Source organism: Vitis vinifera, chromosome 11 (genome assembly GCF_030704535.1).
Source record: "Vitis vinifera cultivar Pinot Noir 40024 chromosome 11, ASM3070453v1".
NCBI classification, from domain to species: Eukaryota; Viridiplantae; Streptophyta; class Magnoliopsida; order Vitales; family Vitaceae; genus Vitis; species Vitis vinifera.
Window position 1 is genome coordinate 7,310,792 of NC_081815.1, and position 25,448 is coordinate 7,336,239.

The 25,448-nt window shown below is 35.4% G+C and overlaps 2 protein-coding genes across 3 annotated transcripts; one reads left to right on the forward strand and one right to left on the reverse strand.

The window, feature by feature from the left end:
• Positions 1 to 1,595: 1,595 nt before the first annotated feature.
• Positions 1,596 to 10,264, forward strand: LOC100259369 (two-component response regulator ARR12). 2 transcript variants are annotated; one of them, XR_786885.3, is made up of 7 exons: positions 1,623 to 2,160; positions 2,628 to 2,780; positions 3,087 to 3,491; positions 3,613 to 3,689; positions 4,356 to 5,639; positions 9,490 to 9,641; positions 9,829 to 10,264. XR_786885.3 is itself a non-coding variant. In XM_002270797.5 (6 exons), the coding sequence occupies exons 1-6, from the start codon at positions 2,013 to 2,015 to the stop codon at positions 9,559 to 9,561; spliced, it is 2,139 nt and encodes a 712-aa protein (XP_002270833.2). In that variant the 5' UTR covers positions 1,596 to 2,012; the 3' UTR covers positions 9,562 to 10,264. The 2 variants fall into 2 exon arrangements, 1 of the variants encoding a protein (XP_002270833.2); XM_002270797.5 differs by having other exon boundaries at positions 1,596 to 2,160; positions 9,490 to 10,264.
• Positions 10,265 to 11,158: 894 nt separating this feature from the next.
• LOC100255894 (calmodulin-binding protein 60 E) lies at positions 11,159 to 25,235 on the reverse strand. The gene is made up of 7 exons (XM_003633113.4): positions 24,704 to 25,235; positions 23,110 to 23,185; positions 20,421 to 20,479; positions 16,687 to 17,180; positions 13,720 to 13,880; positions 13,357 to 13,560; positions 11,159 to 12,388 (listed from the first exon to the last, which is right to left on the reverse strand). The coding sequence occupies exons 1-7, from the start codon at positions 24,811 to 24,813 to the stop codon at positions 11,636 to 11,638; spliced, it is 1,857 nt and encodes a 618-aa protein (XP_003633161.1). The 5' UTR covers positions 24,814 to 25,235; the 3' UTR covers positions 11,159 to 11,635.
• Positions 25,236 to 25,448: the final 213 nt, after the last annotated feature.

Consider the following 25,448-nt stretch of genomic DNA (forward strand, 5'->3'; position numbering starts at 1 on the left):
TTTTGTTATTTATTTATTTATCTCTATGCAAAGATTTAATAATTTAAAAATACAAATTTTTTTAATAATTTTAATAACATTTTTTATTTTTTATTTTTATGATAAAATCAAATATAAGAAAATTAATTTTTTTTTAGTTCTTTCTAAGAATCAAACGTAACCAAAATTTAAATAATAGAAATGGTATTAATATTAAATAAAAGTTTGGATGTTTTTTTTAAAAAAAAAAATTTTTAATTAAAAATAGTAATAAATTTTAAAAATATAAACAAAAATTATTCAAATAAAACATGAAAAAAATTGAAATTTCGATAAGTTGGGTATCCAAATTTCATCTATTTTTCTTGGTGGTATATTGATTAATTCTTAAAAAATAAAAAATAAAAAATAATAAGAAGGCTGAAGTCAGCAATTTGGATGAGTTCCAATTCAGAAAATGCCATGCATGCCAAAAGGACACCCCACTTTGTCAAGTCATTAAAAGATTTGACCCTTTTTTTCATCACTACATTTTCTCTGTATTTTTGCAATTATTATTCTTTTTTTTTTTCTCATTTTTTTGTACAATTCCTAGAAGAAAAAAAAAAAGCAAAGAATTTAATGGCCTTTGAGGAAAAAGGGGAAATTTTGAGTGATGACGATCCCAAATTTAATTCAGCCAAAATAGGTAAAAAAAAAAAAAAATCATATCAGCTTTTGATAATCCAAAATTTCAGGTAAATAACAAAATAAATTATTATTTAATTATTTAAAAAATTAGTATGTTTTTGTAAAATATTTTTATAATTTTTTTTTATCCTATAATTGTTTTAAAAGTTTAGGACACGTGATGTATTAATTGAATTGGTGATGTTTGTATACTGAATCTCTAAATTAATGGGCCATAATGAGATAGGGAAAGAGGCAGGCTAACCTCTTTCCATATTAAAACATTTTCTAAAAATGTTTTCTCTGGACTGAGGAAGTACTGAAAGTGTTTTCAGTGAGTTTATTAATCATTCGACTTGTTACCCCATCAGGCTTACTTAAAATGACATAATTGCCTATAGCTGACTACTCCGTCTATTAAAAGCCAAAGGGTGGTGATGTCTTTTCAAACCATTTATTTGAAGGCCCGTTTTGTTTAAGGAAGGCCTAAATCACGGGCCCTGTCACTGTCAAATAGAAATAAAATTTGGGCCGGACATTGTTAAAGGCTTCCTAAAAATAGAGAATGGGAATATCATTAGCAATTAAAGCCCAAATTATTAACAGATTCTCTATAGATTTTTGATAGTAATTTGTAAGAATGTTTCCCCTTTTGACCATAATACCCCCAATAATCCATCTTAATTTCCTCGCCTTTGTTATGGTAAATTTCAGAGTCTAGTGTAGAGCTCACATGCATCATCGTCAATGAGCCTCGGATGTCTTTCCCCCGTTTTCAGACCCTTCTTCGGCCGTTGGATCTGTGGGCTTGGTCAGAGTAGTATGGGGAATGGAGGGTGTGGATGAGTTGAGCGTTTGCCCGGTGGTGGGCGAAGGCGTAGAGAGTCATTGTCTGAAGGTCTTCCATTTCCATATTCCTGGGGGAGATTACCAAAAAGAAATGAAGGTTTATTATTCAAACAATTTCCCATATTGAAAAAGAAAAGGTTGTGTCTGTTGTGGGAGGGGAAAAAGATAAAGACAAATACACAGAGGAGAGAGAAAGAGAGAGTGATTATAATAATACTGTTTCATTTCTGTATTGTTTGGGTTGAAACTTGAAGCCCCTTCTCTCTCTGTTCTGGCCATCACCATCATTGTCCATCTGCACAGCTTTACTTACTACTTCTAGTCCATGTCTGTCTCTTTACCCACTTTCTCTCCTTGATCCCTCTCATTTCTCCTTTGTTCATGTCTTTTGCTTTCTGGGTCTGGTCCAAAATTGTCAACAAAGTGTTTTCAATATAAAAAATCAAAGCTTTTGCTCTGTGATCTCTGTTTTTCTCCTCTCTTCTCATCTGGGTCTTTGAGACTGTTGCTCGAAAATGACGGTGGAGGAAAGAAAAGGTGGTCTGGCTGGCGAAGATGGAGTTAAGGACCCGTTTCCGGTGGGTATGCGCGTGCTTGCCGTCGACGACGATCCGACTTGTCTTATGCTCTTGGATGGCCTGCTTCGTCGATGCCAGTATCAGGGTTTGGTTCTTCTCTGTTTTGCTCGCCTTTTGCTTTACATGAATTTTGGTTTGAGTCATGAAACGTGGATTTTTTTTACGTAAATTGTTTTACCCAATTTTGTGCTTCTTTGAAGTATAATTGAAATTCCTATCATAATTTTCCGTTTGGTGCTCTGCTCATTGATTTTGAATGGGTTCGTTGACTCAATTCAGTTTTGTGTTTGAAGTCGATGCTTTTAGAATACTTGAGAAGTTGTGAAAATGGGTGTTCCAAGTATTTTCCGCATTCCACAGTACTTTTGTTAAATTTTGCTTTTTGTTGGGATTCATGGATGACATATGAATTAGTGCCGTCTTTGTTTATTGGGATGTTCTCTTTGATTCTGGGGTGCGCTTGAAGTCTTGTTTGATTTATGTTCCGTGGGTTTGTCTCTTAACATTTTCCAATTGTGGCTTCTTTTTCAACAAGATTTTGGATTTTTGCAGTTACAACAACCAACCAGGCGATCACAGCATTGAAGATGCTGAGGGAAAACAAGAACAACTTTGACCTGGTTATCAGTGATGTTAGTATGCCAGACATGGATGGTTTTAAACTCCTCGAGCTTGTGGGGCTTGAAATGGACCTACCTGTCATCAGTAAGCAATGAACCCTTGTTCTGTTCTTCAATATATGGATCTATTGTTTCTTTTTCCCAAATCTTTTTGTTGAATTTTGTTATAGAAGTATAGCGGATGAAATCCACTCTGGTTTCTTTGATTTGCCTCATGTTCATTGCTTATTAGTGGTTTTATTTTTAATTTTTTTTTTTTTGCAAAAAATGTAGATTTGCTTTATCCTATACACCATAAAATATTCAATTTGAGCAGTATATAGTAAATCTTTCAAGATTTAAGGGATGTATTAATTTCTAACTTCACTTTGATATCTTAAATGATTCCCAGTGTTGTCCTCGCATAGTGACCCCAAACTAGTAATGAGGGGGATTACTCATGGTGCTTGTGACTATTTGTTGAAACCGGTTCGAATTGAGGAGCTCAAGAACATATGGCAACATGTAATCAGGAGAAAGAAGATCGACTCCAAGGACCAAAACAAGTCTGCAGATCAGGACAACGCCCTACATGCAGATGGAGAAGGTGGAGAAGGCCCCCCATCATCCAGCAATGCAGATCAGAATGGGAAACTAAATAGAAAGCGGAAGGACCAAAATGAGGATGAGGAGGAAGAGGGTGAAGAGAACGGAGAAGAGAATGAGGATCCATCATCCCAAAAGAAACCTAGGGTTGTTTGGTCCGTGGAACTGCACAGGAAGTTTGTTGCAGCTGTTAATCAATTGGGCATTGAAAGTGAGTCCTTCACCAATAACATATGATATATACATATACATACAACACGTCCACATATATTTAGATTGGGTCTCTTGTTACTAATGGTTTTTTCCTCCCTGTCTCCTTTATTCTAATGCAGAGGCTGTTCCTAAGAGAATTCTTGACCTGATGAATGTTGAAGGACTTACAAGGGAAAATGTGGCTAGCCATTTGCAGGTAAAAATATTTCCTTTACTTACTCTGTATTCACTTTAAGCATTCAGTGCTTTCTCAGCAACAAACTCTTGATTGAAGAATTCCTGGAAAAAATTTGGAATTTGGGAATTAATATGATTCATATAATGGAAAATTAGGAGGCAATTTCTACATCGAAATTTTGGCAAGAATTTCAAGAATGGTTGGAGAAAAGTCCAGAGATGAATTTGTGGAAAAGCAATGCCTCTTTAGAACTAATGATCTATCGGTTATTCTTTCTTGGATTATTCCATTAATGAGCTGATTTTTACCGCTGATGGGTGTTTTGATAAAGAAAGCACCCTCTTTTAAATATGATGCTGTGGAGTCAATTTATGCGTAATAACAATGTGGAAATCATAGCTTGGTTAAGGGGTAACTATGACCTTGTAATTCCTTATTTAAGAGGGTTCATCACTTTATCAAAAAACATGAGTGGTCGGTCCAACTTTACATCAGCATGCATTCGGATAATTTGGTAATTTCAGTAACAGTTTCTCTTGCTAACCATGAAAATTTTGAGTGAAATAATTGAGCATTAAGCTTAGTGAAAGGAAAAAGTTTTGCCTTGTTCACGATTTATATGAAAATTTGGAGAATTTTTTGGAGTAGTTAGTTTTACATCTACTGTCATATATTCTGTTGCAGAAATATAGGCTTTATCTGAAAAGGATCAGTTGTGTGGCAACCCAGCAAGCTAACATGGTTGCTGCATTTGGAGCTAAAGATTCCTCTTATATGCGCATGGGTTCGCTGGATGGATTTGGTGATTTTCGTGGCTTGGCTGGACCAGGAAGGCTTAACAGCACTGCTATGTCATCATATCCACCAAGTGGGATGCTTGGTAGGTTGAATTCCCCTGCTGGTTTGAGCCTACGTGGACTTACTTCTTCTGGACTGATTCAAACAGGCCATGCCCAAAACTCAAGCAACTCTGTTAATACTCATGGGAAGCTTCAACCGGTTGTTTTACCAACAAACCAAAGTGCAAGTTTGTTTCAAGGGATTCCAACGTCATTGGAGCTAGACCAGTTGCAACAGAGAAAATGCATTAGTACCCAGAGAGGAGAGTTCAGTTCTGTTGATAACACAACAGTTTTCACAACTGCCAATGGCTTCCCTGATAGCAGAATGACTGTTCATAGCTCAAGCAACTCTTTATCCAATGCCCCAAGCAACCCTTTGATGTTACAATCTAATCCACAACAAACACTATGTAGGGGAGGGTTAGCAAATCAATCTTCCCTGAAAGCGGTTACTTTGAATCCAGAACCTTATACAATGGGCGTCAGTGGTTCATCTAATTTTCTGGATCATGGTAGATGTAATGAAAACTGGCAGAGTGCACTTCAATTGTCGAAGTTTCCATCAAATTCTTTGCCATTGAGTGAACCACTCAATTGCGATCCGTTGACTACTAATAACCTTAGAGAGCATATTTCTTCAACTGGCTCTCATATTCGACGTAGCCCAATTGATTTTTCTGCCACTAGTGTACTTGCAGGACCTCTTGAGGACTCAAGAGGAGAAATGCCATGCCAATCAGGGTTGATTGGTAATGTGGTTCAGAATATTAACTATGCACCAAAGCAAAGGTGGGAAGAACAGAAACAAGATTACACCCAGAGCTCAAATCATGTTTTTGGCACATTAAACTCTATCATTCCTGCCAACAATGTTATGGGTCCCTTAAACCACAGTTTGGACCAAAATAACGCAGCATGCAATAGAAAGATGGATATGCCTTTGATCAGTCAATCAAATGCTAGCTCTTCATCTCTTGTGCAGCACAGCGAGGTTGAGAAATCAGCTATGGACACAAAGATGGTGTCAAATGAAGACTACCTCTTGGAACAAACAAAGTCACAGGATGGCTTGATTCATAATAGTTACGAGTCCTTGGATGATCTAATGAGTGCAATGATAAAACGGGTATGACCAAATTCTTTCTTTCATCTGCTTTCATTACATTTCTTCTTCCATTTTCCCCCATATCTCAACCATAAGTTTAAAATGAATATAAAATGTTAAATAGAAGAAAATGAAAAAAAAATGAGATTCTGGATTTGATGGTAATTAGGGTTTAATTTATAATGTTTATAAACAAGGATGTAAGTTTGTCAATCTAGATGAAGCATATCACACAACTGTTTCTGCTTCATAGAAACCTCTCTCATAGGTATAGCTGACAATTGCTGCTGTTCCAGAGGCAAGGCTTTCCAGAGAAATGAAATCCCTTTATGCTCAATTTAAGAAACTACCAATCTAAGGACATTAGGATATCTCAAATGTATAATGATTATAATGAGTTTATTTTCAAAAAGTGAATGGCTAGGGCAGATCATGTTAAGTTTCCCCTTCTGTGTTTTTAACCTCATTTTGAATAAAAGTCATTTGGCTGTTCTCGATAATCAGAGACATAGAAGTAAATAAAGAGGCACGCAATACCATCAAATTTTCGAGCAGCTTGTCAGTCATGGTTATTTTATTCTGTTCAGAGTAACCTGCTCTACATATGCATTCATAGCCATCCTTTTTCATCCTACCATAGGAAGATGAATTCTTTAATATAAACCGAGGATGTCATGTGTGGATTTATGTTTTGACTTTTCCCTTCACATGATAGGTGAACCCTTTTTTATAATCTCTATCTTGCATTATCCACCTTAGTGCTTGTATTTCCTATGATGTTGTCTTCATGAAAATTGGTTTGCTTAATCCCACCAAGTGAACTTTTTACGATAGTTTATTTGTCTCTGTTCTCTTCTGGTGCTCAAATGTTCCCACCCAATGCCAGTCCTATCTAGTTAGATAAATAAAATTGAATGCCCTCCCCACCTACCCCTCCCCCAGGAAAGTTGGAGTTTGTTTGCTGAAACCAGAGGTGGACTTTGTCTCCTTTCCTGTGAATTCAAATTAATAACCATGGTGTAACTCTTGAATCACTCCATGCTAAATTATGGGGAAAACTTTATTTCCTTCTAATGATTGTATTGGCTTGATTTTCCTTTCCATGTTGACACCTTTTGGATTCATGTTGTTGTGTTTCTAAGATTGTTAGCTTCTGAATCCATTATGTGAAGAGGTATAGCCCTAACAAAAGGGCCGAGCAAAAGAGTGAATGAATGATATCAAAATAAGAAAGAAATAGCATCCTCTTAACATCTTAAGAACTCTGGTGGATTGTAACATTGACCTTAGTACATTTGACCAAAAGCTTCTTGATATCATCTGTACAAGAGAAGTCTAATATCTTCTTCACTCTCTTTGAGAAATCTTATTCCATAGACATGGAGGGTATGATTCCTACAATTAATTTGACTGTAAAAAAAATGTAGAAATCCATGCAACTCTGCTGATGTTCTCTCAATCATTATTATAAGGTGGAGACATCAATGTTAAGGAAGAAAAGGATGAGTAACCAGAACCTCCACACACACCTATGGCAATGCCTACGTATGTGTGATGAACTAAGTCAAGCCATGAGAGGGCGAATTTGCCACCTCATTTTATATCTTCCCACAAAGTACCTATCATTTTGAGGAGATTTCTTAGTACTTCTATAAAGATTGCTTCAAATTTAATATCCAGATATTGTTCTATTAGAACTGATATTGTTCTATTAGAACTGACTAGGGTGGCAGAACTAGAACATGTGGAGAACCTTTGATGATATAGTTGGTTCATCACTAGTTTTGCCATTTTATTACTTTTATTTTTGAAGATGTCTATTCATCCAGATTTGCTTGTTTGTTTATTTACTTTTTAAGTACTGTTTTGCATATCATAATGTAAGTTGCATTGCCCAAACCAAGTTCTATTGAACTGTAGTCCTAAATAATGGGTCATTCAGAGACTCCACAATATAGTGATATCAAAATTCACATACAAAACCATGGATGTGTTGTTTTTGTCCATATCAGCTCATACTGTTCTTAGATTTCCCAATGGCACATGCCAATAACTTAGCGAAGCAAAAAATGCATTTGAGGGATGTAACTCAACATTTCATTTTTTTCTCATCTTCTGTTGTTTTCAGCATGTTAGGATTGTCATGTCCAAGAACTGGTCTAAGAAACAAGTTATGAGCCTCCAAACATCAAACTGAAAGCATAACAACCAAACTCCATATAAAATCATTTTTTTGACTGCACTATTTTTTTGGTAATTTCTCTTATCTTGATAATGGAAAACCACAAAAGCTCAATATCATTGTTCCATACCTCAAATTAATGGATATAAAACAGAATGCTGCATATTTGACCATGTATTTTGATGAAAAAAATTCACCTCTGTTCCTACATGTTAATTGTAACCATTTTAACATTTGAACATTGGATTAGATATATTGACCTGCAGATGAGATAGAACATAATAACTGCTAAAAGGATCAGTAATATTCCTTTGAGCACTACCAGAAGCTTTACTGAAATTAGATAATCATCATCAAATATTTTATAAGGAATTTTTACACCATAATCACTAGCTTTGATGCCTTTACCTTTTTTCCATCCTCACCAACATACTTAAGATTTCTAACCAAGACATGGAGAAATTGGATATCCCTGTCCTACTCTTCTAGGAGGTTTAATAAATCCTTAAGGGGTACCTTAATATTAATAGAGAGATATACTGTAGAAGTTTCCCAGTTAATTGAAAGATTTTGAATGCCTGACATTACCTGTTATTTAATGAATACCATTTCTATCTGCTATAATCCTCTTCACTTGTAAGTCTTTTGGGAATGAGAGCCCTTTGAAGGAGAGATGGGTCTCATCTGATTGGCTATAAGCCTGGGAATGATTTTATAAGAAACATTTCACAAACCAATGGACCTATAATGGGGCATTGAATCCTTGGCTTGAGTCCCCCCTTTTTATTGTCAGACCTTTTGGTTATCTTTACTTCAGACTCTTGCAATTAACCTATATCTTAAGCTGGAAAACTTTAACTGTTCAAAGTAAGGACTCTGTTTCTGTGGTTTTGTGGATGTGGAGGGTTTATTGTGTGAATGATCAGGATAACAGTAGTCAAGGAAGCTGTTAATAATCAAGTTAACAGCAATGTTAGTGCTTGCAAATTTTGTGTTATCAAAATCGTTAGGATGCAAGTATTTTGGTATCAAAATGACAATTGTTGTAATAATATACTATTGTCACATAGAGGCAGACGACTTAGCAACTGCATGACATCGTTTGAAGTTGGATATGTATTATCGGAAAAAGAAAAAAGGATGAGTAATATTTTCAGCACTAGTCTGGAAAAAATATGTTCCTCATGCATATTTTTCTCCTCGCTGATTTTACCTCTTCCATTTGCATTGATTCAACTGCTAGGTGCCCAAATATTTGTTTTCAGCATTTTAGATGCTCCCACCACTGACCCATTCTTTTTACTGACCAATATTTTTTAATACTTTCTCTGACCACCAACTCAAGTCTTAGAGAAGGAAAAAGAATCAGTGAAACCATAAGGTTTTCTCAAACTGTTTATCAATGTCTTTGTTTTGAATTAGCGTTTGATGGTATTTTCTGTTTCAAATCATATCTCTACCTGAGAAGCTCTTCCATCCCAGGACTGCTTTCCTACTGGTTCTAGTTGGATGCTTTTTCTTTTTTTCTTTTTTTATCTATGCATATTTTGCTGTTGTAAAATGGATTCAACTGAATTTGATCATGTACACCAAATAAACCAGCTCCTTAGTTATGCTGCCATTTTTGGTTATCTGATAATTTTGCTTTCTTCTCTGAACATTTATAACAAGATCTGGTGTGTGATGCAGGAACATGATGAGACTATGTTAATGAATGGAGAGTTCGGATTTGATGCATACTCCCTTGGACCATGTATATGAGGCTTTATGAATCACCCATTCCTAGAGAAGAAAAGAGCCACAGCAATAGGAGTCTATTACATGCGGAGTTGTATTACCTTGTAATTTCTCTCTTTTTCTTTCCTTTTCTTTTAATTTCATTTATGTATTCTCCTCTCATTATCCATTGTTATTCTCTGTTACTGAATTTTTATTTAATCTTTGTAGTTGCTAACAGCATGCTTGTTTCTTTTCATTTTTTTTTTCCCATTCATCTTCTTTCCAATTGATGGAGCAATGCCTTAAAAGTTTCTCCATCTCTCTAGCATTTTCTTTTTATTTAATTTTCAGTCACTGGGGAGCTAGGAATATTAAAGCAGGACTTGGGTGCCCATGACTATAGCCTGGCATTGTATGAACAGCTGGCACGCAGCCTGGAGGGATTCTCTGGATGTGCTGAAAGAGTTTTATGATCATTTCTTTCTACATACAGGAAAGACTGTTAATTGTATGCTCATTGCCTCTTTCTGGGGGATAGCAGGCCAAATCTCTGTTCTCTAACATTAGTTGTCCAAGCATTGGCCTCTATTTTAGAAGGGTGCGGATGGCATGCTGCAGCTTGGTGTCAAACCTGTCTTCCACCCCAAAACCCACCTAGTAAAAGCTCCTAAAATGCTGTTTATCACCCTTCATGGTATGATTTGGTTCAGTCACGGAGATGAAATTTATATTGGGCGGTTGTGTTCATGTTGTGTCAAAATTCAGGCATTCGATGATAAAGGTCAATACAAAATATGACAAATAATAATTAGGATGCAAAAACACGAATCTTAACACGATCTAATTATTAAAACATGTAACATATGTAACCCATTTAATAATCAAGTTCATTTTGATCTTATTGGAATCAATATGATTAACCTTCTACCTGGATATGTTTGTGATTTAATTGATCTATTTACTTAAAATCAAATTTTAAATGATTCAATAGGTTAAATAGGTTGTGGTTATAATCATGTTAATCAACATAATTATTGAATAAGTCAATTTGGATTAAATTTGTATTATAAAAAATAATACAAAAATAACATGTTTATCAAATGGATTATGCAATTCAATATAAATTTGATTCAAATCCAATTATAGTCAATTTAAACTCATGTAAAAATATGGTTTGAACTGTGTTGGTGGATCGTATCAAATTTTTGTTGGTACATATTGATAATAATCAAATATTTTTTTACCCTAATGCTCCATTTTGTATCACTCAGTAGACCACCAGGCTTGCAGCACAAGGGGCTTGGCTCTTGGGGCTTGGTTCATTACTAATCATATGCTCATCCATAATGCTGCGAAGTTTCCAGGTTGCTGGAAGCCTTCCACTTTAGTGGTTATTTTTTGGTATCCCTAATGAGTACAACATTCCATTATTTCACACTATGTTATCAAGTATAATTCCATAAGAGAAGAAAATTTGGAATCTTACAGCAATCATTTTTCAACCCCTCAGCAACCACATGGAGCACTATTAAAATATTTCCAGGAAAAGATTTTTAATAAATAGGCTTGATGTGCATTTGAGGAAAAATATATCTTCCACCCCTGATGTTCTTAGTTTTTCCTGGAGGCCACACAACCATTGTGCACAATAATGTAGAGCTTATATTTAAAGCCTCAGAATCAATTCGCAGAACAATATGATCAACAAGAACTGAGGATTGTAAAATTACAAAGAGGGCTTTGATTCACTCCATACCTCAGAAAGCTTACAATATGAAACAATATATCCTTCCCTAACAGTGACTAAGTTAGACTTATCGATATATAGCACAAACATGAAGAAAAACAGAAAACAGAGTATTCTCAGAAGAAAAGATATTCAAGAAAATTGAACAAAAAGATGGCATATGGAAAGGGATAAGGTGAAAGCCTCAGCTGTTATACATATAGAACAGGCATATTTTCTGTATTTTCTTTCTTTCTTTCTTTCTTTCTTTCTTTCTGTAACTTGGCTTTATTACGAAAACTGGTAGTTGCTAGGATGGAGGTAAAGAAGTTGAAATCATATACCAGGTTCAGGTTGGGAGTAGTGGTTGCCAGATACCAAGCATTCAATTCAGTCTAGCTCAACAAGCTGAGCTCTCCTCTCTGCTGCTTTCTTCCTTATGAATATTCCCCATCTCAAGGCAGCTCTCAACTTAAGCCATCCCACAACAGCCTTTCCTGTTCCCCGGCCATGCACCTGACCAAATGCTTGATCCATCTGACCAAATGTTTGATCCATCTGACGCTCATATGGAATACTGTAGGAATAACAAGCATCATCAGAATGACCAAAGGCAGGTCCCATCCCAGTATCAACACCCATATTGAATGTTTTTAGCATTCTCTGCATCTCATCATTTTCTAACATCTCCGAACTCCTCAGCCGGATTTCCTCGGAGAAATAGTCTTCTAATCCCTGTCCATTCCTTGACCGAGAGCAATCTCCTGAAAGATATGGATTCCCCCTTGCAGAAGTTCCTGCTGACATGTAATCCATGCTGCTAGATAATGCTGCTTGTGGAGTTGTCAATGCCATCTCCATTGTTGGATCAGACCTCACAAATGGGTATTCGATCAATTGCCTGGCCGATGGGTGGTTATTTTCATGTTGGCATTGTGGGCTTGGGTCAGAAGGGATATGGTTCTTGCTGTGTGGTGCAGTTCTAATATAGTGATCCCTGACATGGCCGTGATCAACTATAGGTATAGATGAGGATGTTGTTACCTTCTTACTGTCGATTAGGGAATTTAGGACTTTGCCATCATATTCAACAACTTGACTCCAATTCTCATATGCTCTCTTCACCAGGGAATCCGTTGAAATCTGAACAGAATTCCACAAGTGAGCTATAATTATGGAGATGAATGAAATCACAATGTTATTTTGTTAGGTATAACAAAATTGTTAGTTCTACTATATTATTAGAAATATCATTCAAACCCCAAGAGAAAGGTTGGAACTAATTATTAGGTGTTGTTTACAGTCTAACAAATGATAGTTGCGACATGCCAAGAATATCTGCAGGGCAGACTACCAACATTCACTGCATCCAATTCAAGCTATTCCTTATGCCAAATGAGCAGTGATTATAACTTTACTGTCAGCAAAGCATTTCGAACAAAATAACCTGGTGTCAAGTTACCAATTTACTCAAAAGTTTAAGCTGTTAGGTAATAGGCCAACAATATCTATCAAGCTAACACCAGGCAAGGAGCAAAATCAATCATTAAGTATCATTCAGGATGTGACGATATTCCACATGGCTTGATATGAGTGGACCTTCAGGTTGTATATGAAAATCCCCAGTACTTCATATTTTCTGTGCCATTCTGGTTTCATTATCTTGATCATTTATCATTTATGCTTTATTTGATTTTTCGCAATCTATCTTTTCCATGCAATTTGATCCTCTTCTTATTAGCAATCTAAACTCAGCTATAAAATCTGGAATTCAATATTCCACATGTTACATGTAATGGAATTTATTTAGTAACTCCCCTAAAGAACACTGTGGATGTGTGCAAGTACGTGAGTACCAATATTTGATTGTTCACAATCTATCTTTTCCATGCAATTTGATCCTCTTCTTATTAGCAATCTAAACTCAGCTATAAAATCTGGAATTCAATATTCCACATGTTATATGCAATATAACATGTAATGGAATTTATTTAGTAACTCCCCCATGGAAAACTGTGGACATGTGCAAGTACGTGTGTACCAATAAAAGAGAAACTTAATATATATATAGTGCTTTTTACTAGAATTTTTAGAAAGAAAGAAACTCCTACCTTTTGATTGTGGGTAAGCGACTCCAGAGGGAGGAACTGCTCATCAGCAATGAGACCCCTAAGCTCATAAATATTGTTGAAGACAGCACCAGTGCTATGAGTTTCATCAGTGAAGTAAACATAGACCTTCCCACCCAATACACATGTCTTGGCATGCTCCACTGTATTCTCCCACATCCTATTGGACATTCCACTCCCAAGGATCTGTATTGTGAATATCAAATAAAAATGAAAAACAAAGAATAATCAATACTTGAAGAAACAATATACAGCAAAGGGAGAATCTATTTATAGATATATGTATGTATACAAATATATTAAACACGTGTAAAAGAACACGTGAATTAAGAAAGAAAGCCTTACATTTCTTAATTTCTGTGGATCTCTGACAAGAAAACGGAGGAAATCTTCAACAGTCACAATTGCAGCCTTCACCAATTTTTTGTGCAGTGCTCCATCCTTGGCAATTCTATCCAATCTCCAAACTTCGTCATGTAATGCAGGTGGGTAATGTTTCTTGTATACTTCAAGAAAACAGAGACAATTTTGGTTAGATTAATGGTTACATACAAGATCTTCTTATTCAATGGAACAAATCGAAAGAGAGAAAATTTGACCTTATTTACATCAAGATTCCAGTGTTCTACATTTCAAGTACACAGTCAAACTGTATCAATTAATATAAAATGTTGGTTTTTGTCCAAGAAGCCAAAGAACTACTTGAAATCATCAGATTAACTAGTTTTGTTGGTAGAGAAACAACAAAATAAGGGGAGATTTGTATATTGACAACAGTCTACAAGATTGCAACCCACTTTTAAATGTGAAACAACCACTGTGATGATACAAAGTAATGCTATGGAGGCTGGACAATTGCAGAAGTGTGTTTCGAGAACTGAAAAGAAAGTTTCCAACACTGCAAATCACACAAATTTAAGTTGGACAACAGGCCAAACTTGCATTGAAAACCTTGGAAGAACATGCCACAAATGTGAAGAAGCAGGCATAAGTCAAATGGAGGGTCCAAAAACCTCAGGCAATCACATTGATAAAGGCAGCAACTTTTGATAGAGAAGGATGACAGAAATTATAGACGCTTAAGTTAGATCAAAATTGAATGGTTCTTTCAAGGGTGAAGATGGTGATGTTATAGAGACATGGTTCAATTTTTTTTCGATTTAGACATCCTTGTTTCTTCTAAAATGTGATAAGGAAGAACTAGATTATGAAGATCATATTTATGATGATCATCCTGAAGAAGGTGATGAAAATCTTGCATAAGGTAAAGCTTTTGTGTGATTATTTGCTAATAAGAAGATCAATACAAATGATATGCTACAATTGAGTATTCTTTACAGAATCATCTGTTTGGATTTTTTTATGTGCTCAGCAAGTGACAGGTTGATTAATTATATTTTTTCTATACTACTTGGTAGCTTTAGAGCTATGGCAAAGGTTACTAAGAAGCACTGGAATTGTTTGGGCTCCACCTAAAAGTGTGGTGGAAGTGCAGATCATATCTTTTAGGGGTTTCAACGGTCATTTGGGAGGCAGGATGTTTTGGCACATGGACTAGCCTTACTCTGATAGGGATTATCTGGCAGGAAAGGAATGCCAGGATTGTGTTATCTCCAAATGCACTCAAATAAGCATAGGATGATATTCTTCATGTAGACATAAGCTTTGGTGTGATTAATTTGACTATGGCTATGTGTCATCTTCAATTTGTTAAGCCATGACAATATGATAATAGGGTGTTACATATGATGGCTGGACCAATATCTACACCTTTAACAAGGACAATAAGAATAAGAAGATCTTTCTGCCATCTAAAGAGGAAATTAAGCTTAAATCTGTAAAAAGGGAGGGTATTAATTTACTATAAGGAGGAAACTTTGGGAATAATGGAAAAACTGAGAATATGGATAATGGCATCCATCATATTATGAGGAAGCCAGGAAAGGCCTTTAGGGTAGCAACATAAAGTATAAAGATATCAGAAAAATAAAGAAAATGGATGGTGCTTGACTTTAGTAACTTTGTTTGGGTTATGATCATAAACCACAGAACTTCAACGGTTGCATACAAGAAGTTGAACCCAAGGAAGATGTTTCTTTTTTAAATTCTTAAAAGTATTTTTGATAGTGCTTATCAACTTATGTTACTGTGTCATTTTCTAACTTCAGATATTTTTTATGTCAAGCACTTAAATTAAGTTCAAGTTTTTTGCAACTTGGCGGCTAATGCAGCCTTTACATTTAAATTCCTTTTCTTTACATTCTTATATATTTCAATTTCTTATCTTTTTAGATAGATTTTCATTTTGTTATTATATTTTTCTCTAAGTAACTAATCCAATCATTGTTAGAACAGTTCTGATATTATTTTTAGATTTAAGAAGGCAAACAATACTTTATTATAGCAGGTTTAGAAATTATTATTTCTTTAGTTTCAATATATTTTACAACATCTTTAGTTTGTCCATACTTTCTTGTTGCTAATTAATTTCCTTACTTGTAAATAAAGTTGTTGTCAGTGAAGATTGAGTCATCCTCCCTTGATAAGACAGCATATAAACCACAGGCAGATAGAGTCAGTCCTAGCATATGAGATTTTCTAGGTCAAAACATTGTTATGATCAGATATCTTAACCTTACAATCTAGATATTTTCCTACAGCATAACAGTTAAGTTACCAACTTTCCTAAAAGTTTAAACTATTAAGATATGGTCCCACCATGTATACGGCTAATACCCTCCATCATATGTGGTAGCACATGAAGCCTTGAACTTGAGACTTCTAGTTAATCATTGCTCTGATACCACATTAAGTTATCAAATTTCCTAAAAGTTTAAACTATTACATGGGCTCATGATTTATACTAGGGTACCAATAACTATATTTGTTTGGGCCATTCTGACCTTAAACCTGATAAGCTTAAAAAGGTGTTTTGACCCTATAATCATTGTATTTCCTAGACTGCAGCTAACTATCATCTGCACATCATGCTTTTGAAGGGCCTCACATTCCTTATAGTGAAAAAGTGAGGACACCATTAGTCAAACTGTTACTGCTTTTGTCAATCAAACAATAGCAGTACACTTCCTCTGTGTGATGCAGGCTAAGGTTCTTAGCAGCAGTTGGCATTTCTACCTACTGCAGAAACATATACATTACTGTGCCTAACCAACTAATACAGGCTCTGTCCTCTCAGTTATGTGATTAACTATCTGTTGTCCACCCATTTAAGTAGCATTGGCAGTGCAAAATTTTCTTGAAAAAACATTTGGATGAGCAAAACAAGGAGGGAGCAATTGGCAGAAAACTCACATTCTCCCCTATGATCTTTAACTGCAAAAGCCTCTGTTTTAGCCTCGCGAATATGAACATCCTCACAGTATCCGGGTGCAATTTTCACCCCAAGGCGAAACTTTCTGCTCCTTATCCAACTTGAATTGTCTGTAAAAGTAAGATCTCCCAGAGTTCCTATCCCTTCCTTGAGGGTCACCTGTAGATCCCCAGTCAGAAGCGGTCTTTTCCCCTCACGCTCCTTCACTTCATGACTTTCAAAATGCTCTTTGGTCCAATCATCATCAGATTCTTCATTGAAGTCACCTTCCAGCACCACAACATTCAGTTTGGCTGCTGATTCTGGTCCAGTTTGAACAACACTGCTAGTGTCCACATCAAGCAAAACGACAAGGATAGAAGCTCCTTGCTCCCCCTCAACCTTGCCACCAGTAAATAAGTGAGGTGGCATCCTTGTTTTGAAATGAAGTTGCAGATTCTTTCCTCCTGGGGCTTGTATTCTTGGTGGTGAAGACCTGTAATAGACAAAAAATGCAATTCATTAGTACATAGACGTGTTAAGAAGGTACAAAAACAAACCTAAGCACACTATAAAACTTCTATTACAGAGAATCATCAAAATCCTATTTGAAATCAGGCCTTCTGAACACAAATTACATGCAACTTACTTCCATTTAAACAAGAATATTGTGGAAGGGCTTTTTGTATAAGGGGCAGTTAGTTGTTCTCTCGTTGGTATGTGATACATTGAGTATGTTCTTTGTTATCTAGAATAAGTATCGTATCTCTTATACACTTATTGGAGCTTGAATAGTAGAAACAATCAAATGTTAATGATTTGAATCCATGGAGATCTACCAAAACTAAACAAGGATGTAGCACACAAGGAAGTTGTAGTGTAGAGTAAGGATTTGGAAGATCGAGTATTGTGGACCAAGGATTGGAGAGAGTGGATGCTTATTTGTTCATTTAAGCAAAACTTCAATTTCTAATGGAAGTGCTTTAGGTAAGTTTTCAAGGGGAGTACATTAGGTAATTGGCTTGATTGCAGTGCATTAGAGGAGTTGGGTGCACCGGTAAAGGCATGTGAGAAGAAGACATGTATAGTGGATGCATGTATCATAGAAAGATGGAGCCAAAATGGAAATTGTTAGAAAATATCTCATATTTCTTTTTGGTACATATTCCTTTCTATAAAAAATATTGTATAAAATATTTCATATGTGAAAGGAAAGGAGTTAGAATTTTCTCTACTAATGTTCTAGGTTACAAAAAGAAAAAGTTGTGAGATTGAGATGAGCTTTTAAAGAGTATACAAATAGGTAGAGATGTGACAAAGAATAGGAGACACCCGGTAGAATAAGGCTTGAGGTTCAGAGTGTAGACACTAAAGGCGGGAAACCATGGTATTATTTTGGGGTTTGAGGATTATCTTTGTTTTCTCTTCCCTTTGTAAGTTCTCTTTAGTATAGTGTATTGGTTCTCTCTCATCCGTGGAGGTAAGCGTGGTTAGCCAAACCACTTAAAAACTAAGGTTTCTTTGTGTATAAATCACTTGTTAAACTAATACAGCACATTAAGATCATGTTTGTTGAGGTAGTTTTCTATTTTTGTTTTCAAAGAAAATAAAAATTGGGTCAAAATAACATTTTTTATTAGTGTTTTTCCATTTAGCTCTTTCTAGAAAACTGATCTCAAAAAATGAATCAAGTGCAAACAACAATTTATTGTTTTCAAAATTTTCTTAAAAAAAAAAAAGTGAATTGCTTTCTAAAAAGTTGAAAACAAATAAAGTAAATAAAATCACATAGAATACCTTATAAGACCTATAATACAAAAGGAATATTAATATTAGTATATTACATATACAAAAGAAATATTAATATGAATACAACATTATCTTATATATATATATATATATATATTGAAATTAAATATTATATATGGTATAAGTATTTTGTTCATTTATAAAAAAATATGGATTACTATCAGTGGATATATTTTCACATTCAAATAATTTAGTTGATTAATTATAGGTTTATAAGAATAATTTATTAAACCATGTTAAAATAAAAATCTAATAAAGAAAAGAAAAAGAAGAAATAATGAAATGAAATGCAATATAATAATAAGACCATATACGTTATACATATAACATCACAATAATAATATTTTCCATTATAATAATATATCTCATGACATCATATGTGTATTCTGTAAAATTTTAATTACATTTCTTTTTACCATTTTTTACATTAATGAAAACTTAAAACCAAACAAGATTTTACAAATTTCATTTTCTAAAAGTAGTTTTCACTTTTCTCAACCAAACGCATTTTCAAGAAAAGAAAAAATAGAAAACAAAAACTGTTTTCATAAAATGAAAACTAGAAAGCATTTTCCAAACCAAACGCAACCAAAACCTTTCATTGGCACAACCTGTTTGAATAAAGTCAGTTACCAAATACCAGGGAAGCCTATAATAGAACAAATAAAACTGCATTGGTCCTACATTTCATCTAGTTTTGCAGTTGCTACACTTCACTTTTCCATCCATGATTCCACTAGCATTACATCAAAGACACATGCCCCCCGCCCCACAACCACGTAAACATTCTGAAATGGGTGGGGGGGGCGCAACCTGTTACTTTTTAATTTATTATCCACTGTGAACTTGGCAACTTATTTTTTGGCGGATCAGGGTACTCCCTAGTTTCTGAAGAAGAAGAAGGCAAGTTAGTCTTCAAGAAATTCTACACGTCAATAAAATAGGGCATATTGTACCATAAAAGTTGGACACATTGCATACAGAACTTGCCTTCAAGGAAGCTCTACATGTCGATCTAGAAGGATATATCATACCATAAAAGTAGGAATATATTGCATATGGAAAAATGGCATTGCCAGGCATCATCTTAAGTTTGCCAAGCACAGTTAGAACCGAACTTTGTCACCTATTATGCCAACACCTAGGTTCCTTGTTATATTTAATATATGGGCTTTCTTTCGAGGCTTGCCTCATGGAAAGGATACCATGAAAAAGACTAAATAACACCTAACAGAAACCAGGTTTTTAGGAAATCAAATTTAAGTCCCATTGAACTCATCCATTAATCATAACATTCTTGTTTCCCCATACTTCTTTGACATTTATTTTATGGAACAGTCTAATGTTTCTTCCATCTTATTTCTCTTCCTATTAAAGAACTGAATCCCCAATCCATTCCCAACAAAAGAATGACAAAGTTTAAGTTAAAACCAAAAAAACAAAAACAAAACAAAACAAAATTAGAGGATATATAGTGCTTAGTTAGCATACTGAATTTATATGCCCAGTTCAGATTTGGAACCCATTGTAACACAAATTTATTTTGTCCCTGAAGTGTCACTTCCACCAGCCATTCAACATTCTCTTTTTATGTTCACAGCATTCCTCTCTAAAAGGATTTTCTCAAGCAGCATGTCTAAGATCTTGCTTTACAACCATAATAGGCCTTACAGTTACATATTCCATGTCTTACAACAATCCGAGCATAATGATAATACATGATATTTTTCACAAGTTTCATTATCTTGCCTCCAATTTTTCCTTCACTTTACCCTCTAATCAACTTAATTTACATCACAACAACAAAGAGCAAAATGCAAAAATATTTTTATATCACTTGAATTGTTTATTAGCATGAAAAAGATCCATAAACAAACAAAACAGAGATGTTGATTGTTAGCTTCTACCCATAAATGTAGAAACAAACCTTCCAACAAGTTTAGCATGACCTAATCTTGTCAAAGCGCGCTCCACCTCTTCACTGACCTGTTTTGTTCATGAAAAGTACCATATTAACCAATTTACAAGATTCCCTAGTTAAATACAATAAAGAAACATATTCATGTACAAGATACAAGCCAAAAAGATATAATTAAGATAATAAATCACTTTTAATTCATTTTTAAACACTGAAACAAGATCAGAATTGCCTCATGCAAACAAATGGGAATTAGACAAAACTTTGGAACCATGACTATGAAGTTGACTGAGCAACAGTGAAGGCAGGCTAGGCAGAATGAAATAGATGGTGCTTAAAAAAAATGATGTATCCATAAGCAGGATTTACTGACCTCCTGATGTGCAAATAGTATTTTATAGCGTCCAAGATATTCTAACAGTCACCAAGAACTAGTAAGTTTTTAATGCTGTTAAGTGTGAAAATGATTCAAATAATGAAAGAGAAATGAAGAGCCACAACTTCTATGGAAGTTCATTGTATACTATTGAGGTTTTTTTTTGTTCACGCTGCTGGCACTCAAACCTGGAACCTTTCAACCTTACCACTTGAGCCAGGCCTCAAGGGCACACTATTGAAGCTTTACAGTTTTGAATGAAATTATGTATTGGTAAGCAACTTCACTATAAATTTTTAAAAGAATAAAGATGAATTATATGCCAGAAGTAATGCATATTGCGCACATTCATGATCCATGAACAAGGATTGAAAAGAAATCAAAAACTCATTCTAGATGATTAGGTGGCAGTAAGTTTTTGTTGATGAGCAACTCTGATTGATACATAAAGCAAGAAATCAAGCTACATGAATTCATGCCATTGACAATTGAAGCAACAAGAACAATTACAATGCAAGAAAAGACTCATACATTAAAAGGATTCACATCATCCTTGTCTCACATCAATTCAATATGAAATTTTAAGACCTGTTTCTTTTTCTTAGCATCTGTGTGTGAGTGTGTGATGAGGTCCAAAAGGTGACTTCATGCATGAACCAGATAAATGATAGAAGTGTCAAGAATACCCAGATTTTCCCCCTCATACTAGATTTATTCCTGGGGATGGACCTGGAGTTCGTTACTGAGAAAGTCTACCAGTATTCCATCACCTTTTTAGACATGTCAAAGAGGAGCCCATGTGGTGGAGTATTAGTTATCACCAAATGGGATACACTCTTAGAACCTCAGGTTCATTAGAAACCTCAACACACATGACATTGACAACCTTACTGCTCTACTTTTCTTCTATCATATTTTCTGTCAATTCCACTCCTGATGATGGATGTTGCAGTTCAGAAAGCAAAGGTTCTTACCCTTTTAAGTCCAATCCTTTCTTTCTTGGACTTCATGATCGGTTTTCTTCAAATCCAGTAAGTTGATTTGAAATGCCAAGGCCCCTAATAAAGTAAAAGCTTTCTTTTGGTTGGTAGCTCGTAGAAAGGTTCAATACAAATAACATGATTTATGTTAGAGGGCCCAATAAAACTCCCTCTCTTGATTGATTTGTCATGTTTATTGTGAGCAGGTGACTACTGATCATTTATTTATTTAGCATGATTACTTACAACTTGTAGCAGGACATGTTTTCCTTCGTGTGGCTTGGGCAGATCTAAGGGAATACTATCTTTGATGGAAATTTTCTTTCGGAGGTTTGAGAAGGGAAAGGGAAATTCCATGGTCCTGCACAGTCCTTGCCATGATGCAGGTAATTTGGCTTGAAAGGAACTGCAGGATCTTTGAGGAGAAGATATCATTCATTAAGAGTTTATGAGATAGAATGTACTTCTTGGCTTTTCTCTGGATGTCAGTTCTCAAAGACCTTGAAGGAGTTCCTTTGAACTTTAATTTTGCAAATTAGCAAGTGGTGTATTCCTCAAAAGTGAACCAATCAGATTGCCCAAAAGAGGAGTTCTCCTCAGGGAAAGATGAAAGATAATTTTCAATGGATACCCTTAGGTACCACAGCCACAATGAAAGGTGAAAGATAACTTCAGTAGATACTCTTAGGTACCCCTGGGGTCATCTAGGCATTGGTGAGATATAGTAGAGGTAAACTTTGTTTGCTTTCTGAAAGCATGCTGATGATGGGTTTGCCGTTTGAGGAAGAAATACAGGATTTGCAATGGGTTTGGTAAGAAGTCAGAGCTAGAGGTGATTATGAGGCTCATGGTAGATGGAGATACTGCTACAGCTACAGGGTGAGCCAGGGGAAGATTGAAGACACAGGGGTTACCTTATGGGGGAGCAGGTACATCATTAAGATGTTTGGAGTGAACCTTGGGTGGATATAAAGAGAGAAATCGGGATTTGGAATTCCCTACCTAGAGGATTGCAACCTCAAGCGGCCTTTTGTGAGCGCATATTTTTAATTGGCCTTCTATTGTAAGTTGATTTGTATCTGTGGTGAACTATTATAATGTTGACATAGTGCTTGGCTCCAGATGGAAAATTTTCTCGCACTTTTTGTCCCTTTTTTTTTTTTCATTGTTCTGATAAAATTTTCAGTCTCTTAAGAAGAAAACAATAGTGATTACACTGATGCAATTTAACAATGTGGTCACAGTTCCACTCTACCAACAAACCACATAAAAAACAGTCTGAAATAACTTGTCACTGAAAGTAATACAATGACCAACAAGCAATAATAACTATACAACTCACAATTCTGCGGAAAAGAGGCTCCAAAGAAGAGCAAAGTCGTTGCAAACTATCCACCTTCAAAGCTTCCACAATTACACTGCAGGAAGTGAACAAAAGTTACATTTCAAACTAGCCCACAGTTTTAACCATAAATAGAAGCCATAAGAACATATGAAAAATTTTGAAGTTTGGCTCCCAGTCAAATTATGGTCATACAGAACACTTGGTTTCCACACCACTAAAAGACTAATATCTCATGTTTACAAGTTACCAATCTTCATTTAGTTTTCTCCTTGGCAATATCCATACTATTCCATCACTCATACTGTCATACATATCTTTTTATACGTAAAACCCTTATGAGCAGCACATTCAATAAATTTCCTGATGTTCCATGCCAAGCAATTCAATATCCATTATGCATCTAGAATACACTGCTCACTGAACTATAAAGTCATTCAGCTTACTACTGTCCACCAGAAAATTTGATGTGGCAAATCATGATAAGCCAGTATCCTCCCCTTTGTAAAAAAAATTAATAAAAAAAATAACAATAAAAATAGCAACAAGAACAATAGCATTTAAAACAAGTGTTTTTTTTTTTTTTTTTGATAGATAAACAACGATATATAAAAAGGGATAGCATTTAAAACAAGTTAATACTAGCTATGAAGGATTTTGCCCTGTTGGCATTACCTCCATCAGTGGAAAGTTCATGGATCATACTACAGTGAACCAGATCAGACAACTAACCAGTCTCAGAACAACCAAAACAATGGAACTATGAGGGAGGATGTTGGATTCATTAGCTTAATGAACATGCATTACCAGAAATATGTTTATGCTGCCACCAATATTTACCCAAATACTCTGGTCTTCAATTTAGAAATGAAAAGCATGGATTCAAAGTCGTTCATCCTTATGTGATAACCATGTTCAACAACGCAGTCCTATGTTTTTTTCTTTTTCTTTTCCCTTTACTATACATAAAATTTTATTCCTGCCTGTCTGCTTAATTATCACATTGATCACACAAAGAAACTCAAAAGTGTTATTTGCAACAATTATCAGTTGCCAATTTGTTTACGATATCATATCCAGAAATGTTTCCCTCAGAACTTCCGATTCCCACTTCAGCATGATGCTTATAAACCAAATGGAATTGTTTCCCAGTTCCACCACACCTAATCAAAGCCTCAAGAAATCTCACTCTCCTTTTTGTCCACTACAGACCCACAAGTAAATGCGGCACTAGCATCAAGTTGGCAAGATCTGCTGGATATAGTGTAGGACATGAGATTAATGGGGCAACAAAAACCCCACAGCATGGTTTATCATCAATTCACCCAGTACTAGTAACTGATTCATATCAGCTCCACTGGAACCCACTTGAGATCCTGAATGTCCATTCTCCCAATTTTCTCAAAGTCATCGTAGGCTATTGAAGATGACCAAGTCCATGAAACAAAAACACGGAAACGCTCACAAAGAACGAATAATCAGAAATCACATAATGATTAATAATATGAAAGCCAAATCAAATTCAAACACTCATCAACAAGAGCGATAAAATTCATCAAAGGAAACGACATGTGCAAAAATAATGAAATAAAACCTCGCTAAAGCGGGCAGCTTGGGCTTTTTTGATCCGGGCAGGTCATCTTGATCCTCCACGCTCTGTTCATAGCCCCTTTTATCCACCCTCCTGCTCCTTGAACCTTCCATCTTTGCAAATTTTACCAACCCCACTAGCACTTTCAGTCCTGTTTCCAAATTCAGAAACCCACTACTGGTCTACCGATCCAAATATATCCTTGCAAGTTTCATCGAAGAATGCATCAACTAAAGCACGAAGACTTCGGAATTCTACCTCAGATTTTGATAACAGAAGACTAATAAAAAAAAAGCAAGACACAAACAAAATAAACTGTTTGAAGGAGTCTTTTCTCAAGTGAGAAAGCAAAGGAAATAGGAAAGAAAAATCTGATGGGTGGGATCTGAATGTATTGTTTTTTGGGTTTGTGATATTAAAATAATGTAATAATTCAAAGACCACAGCTGGATTGAGCGAAATAGAGAGCGAGTGCATGAACATTGAAACCGCGTTTTGTGGGTCATCTTGGGTGTGCAGATTGAATTTGACTAATTTGATAAAGTCAATGGAGGTCAGTTTGTTCGCAATTGACCCCACTTGGATACCTTAATTGGAACGCTGATTTACAACCGACGACTTGTTTTCTTCCTGTTTGGACGGTGGGAAAATTGAAGTGCACCACATTCACTTTGCGATTTAAGGCCACATTTCATGTTTGAAATGCTAGAATAGAGAATGCAAATAGGCAATGAATTATTTTCTTATT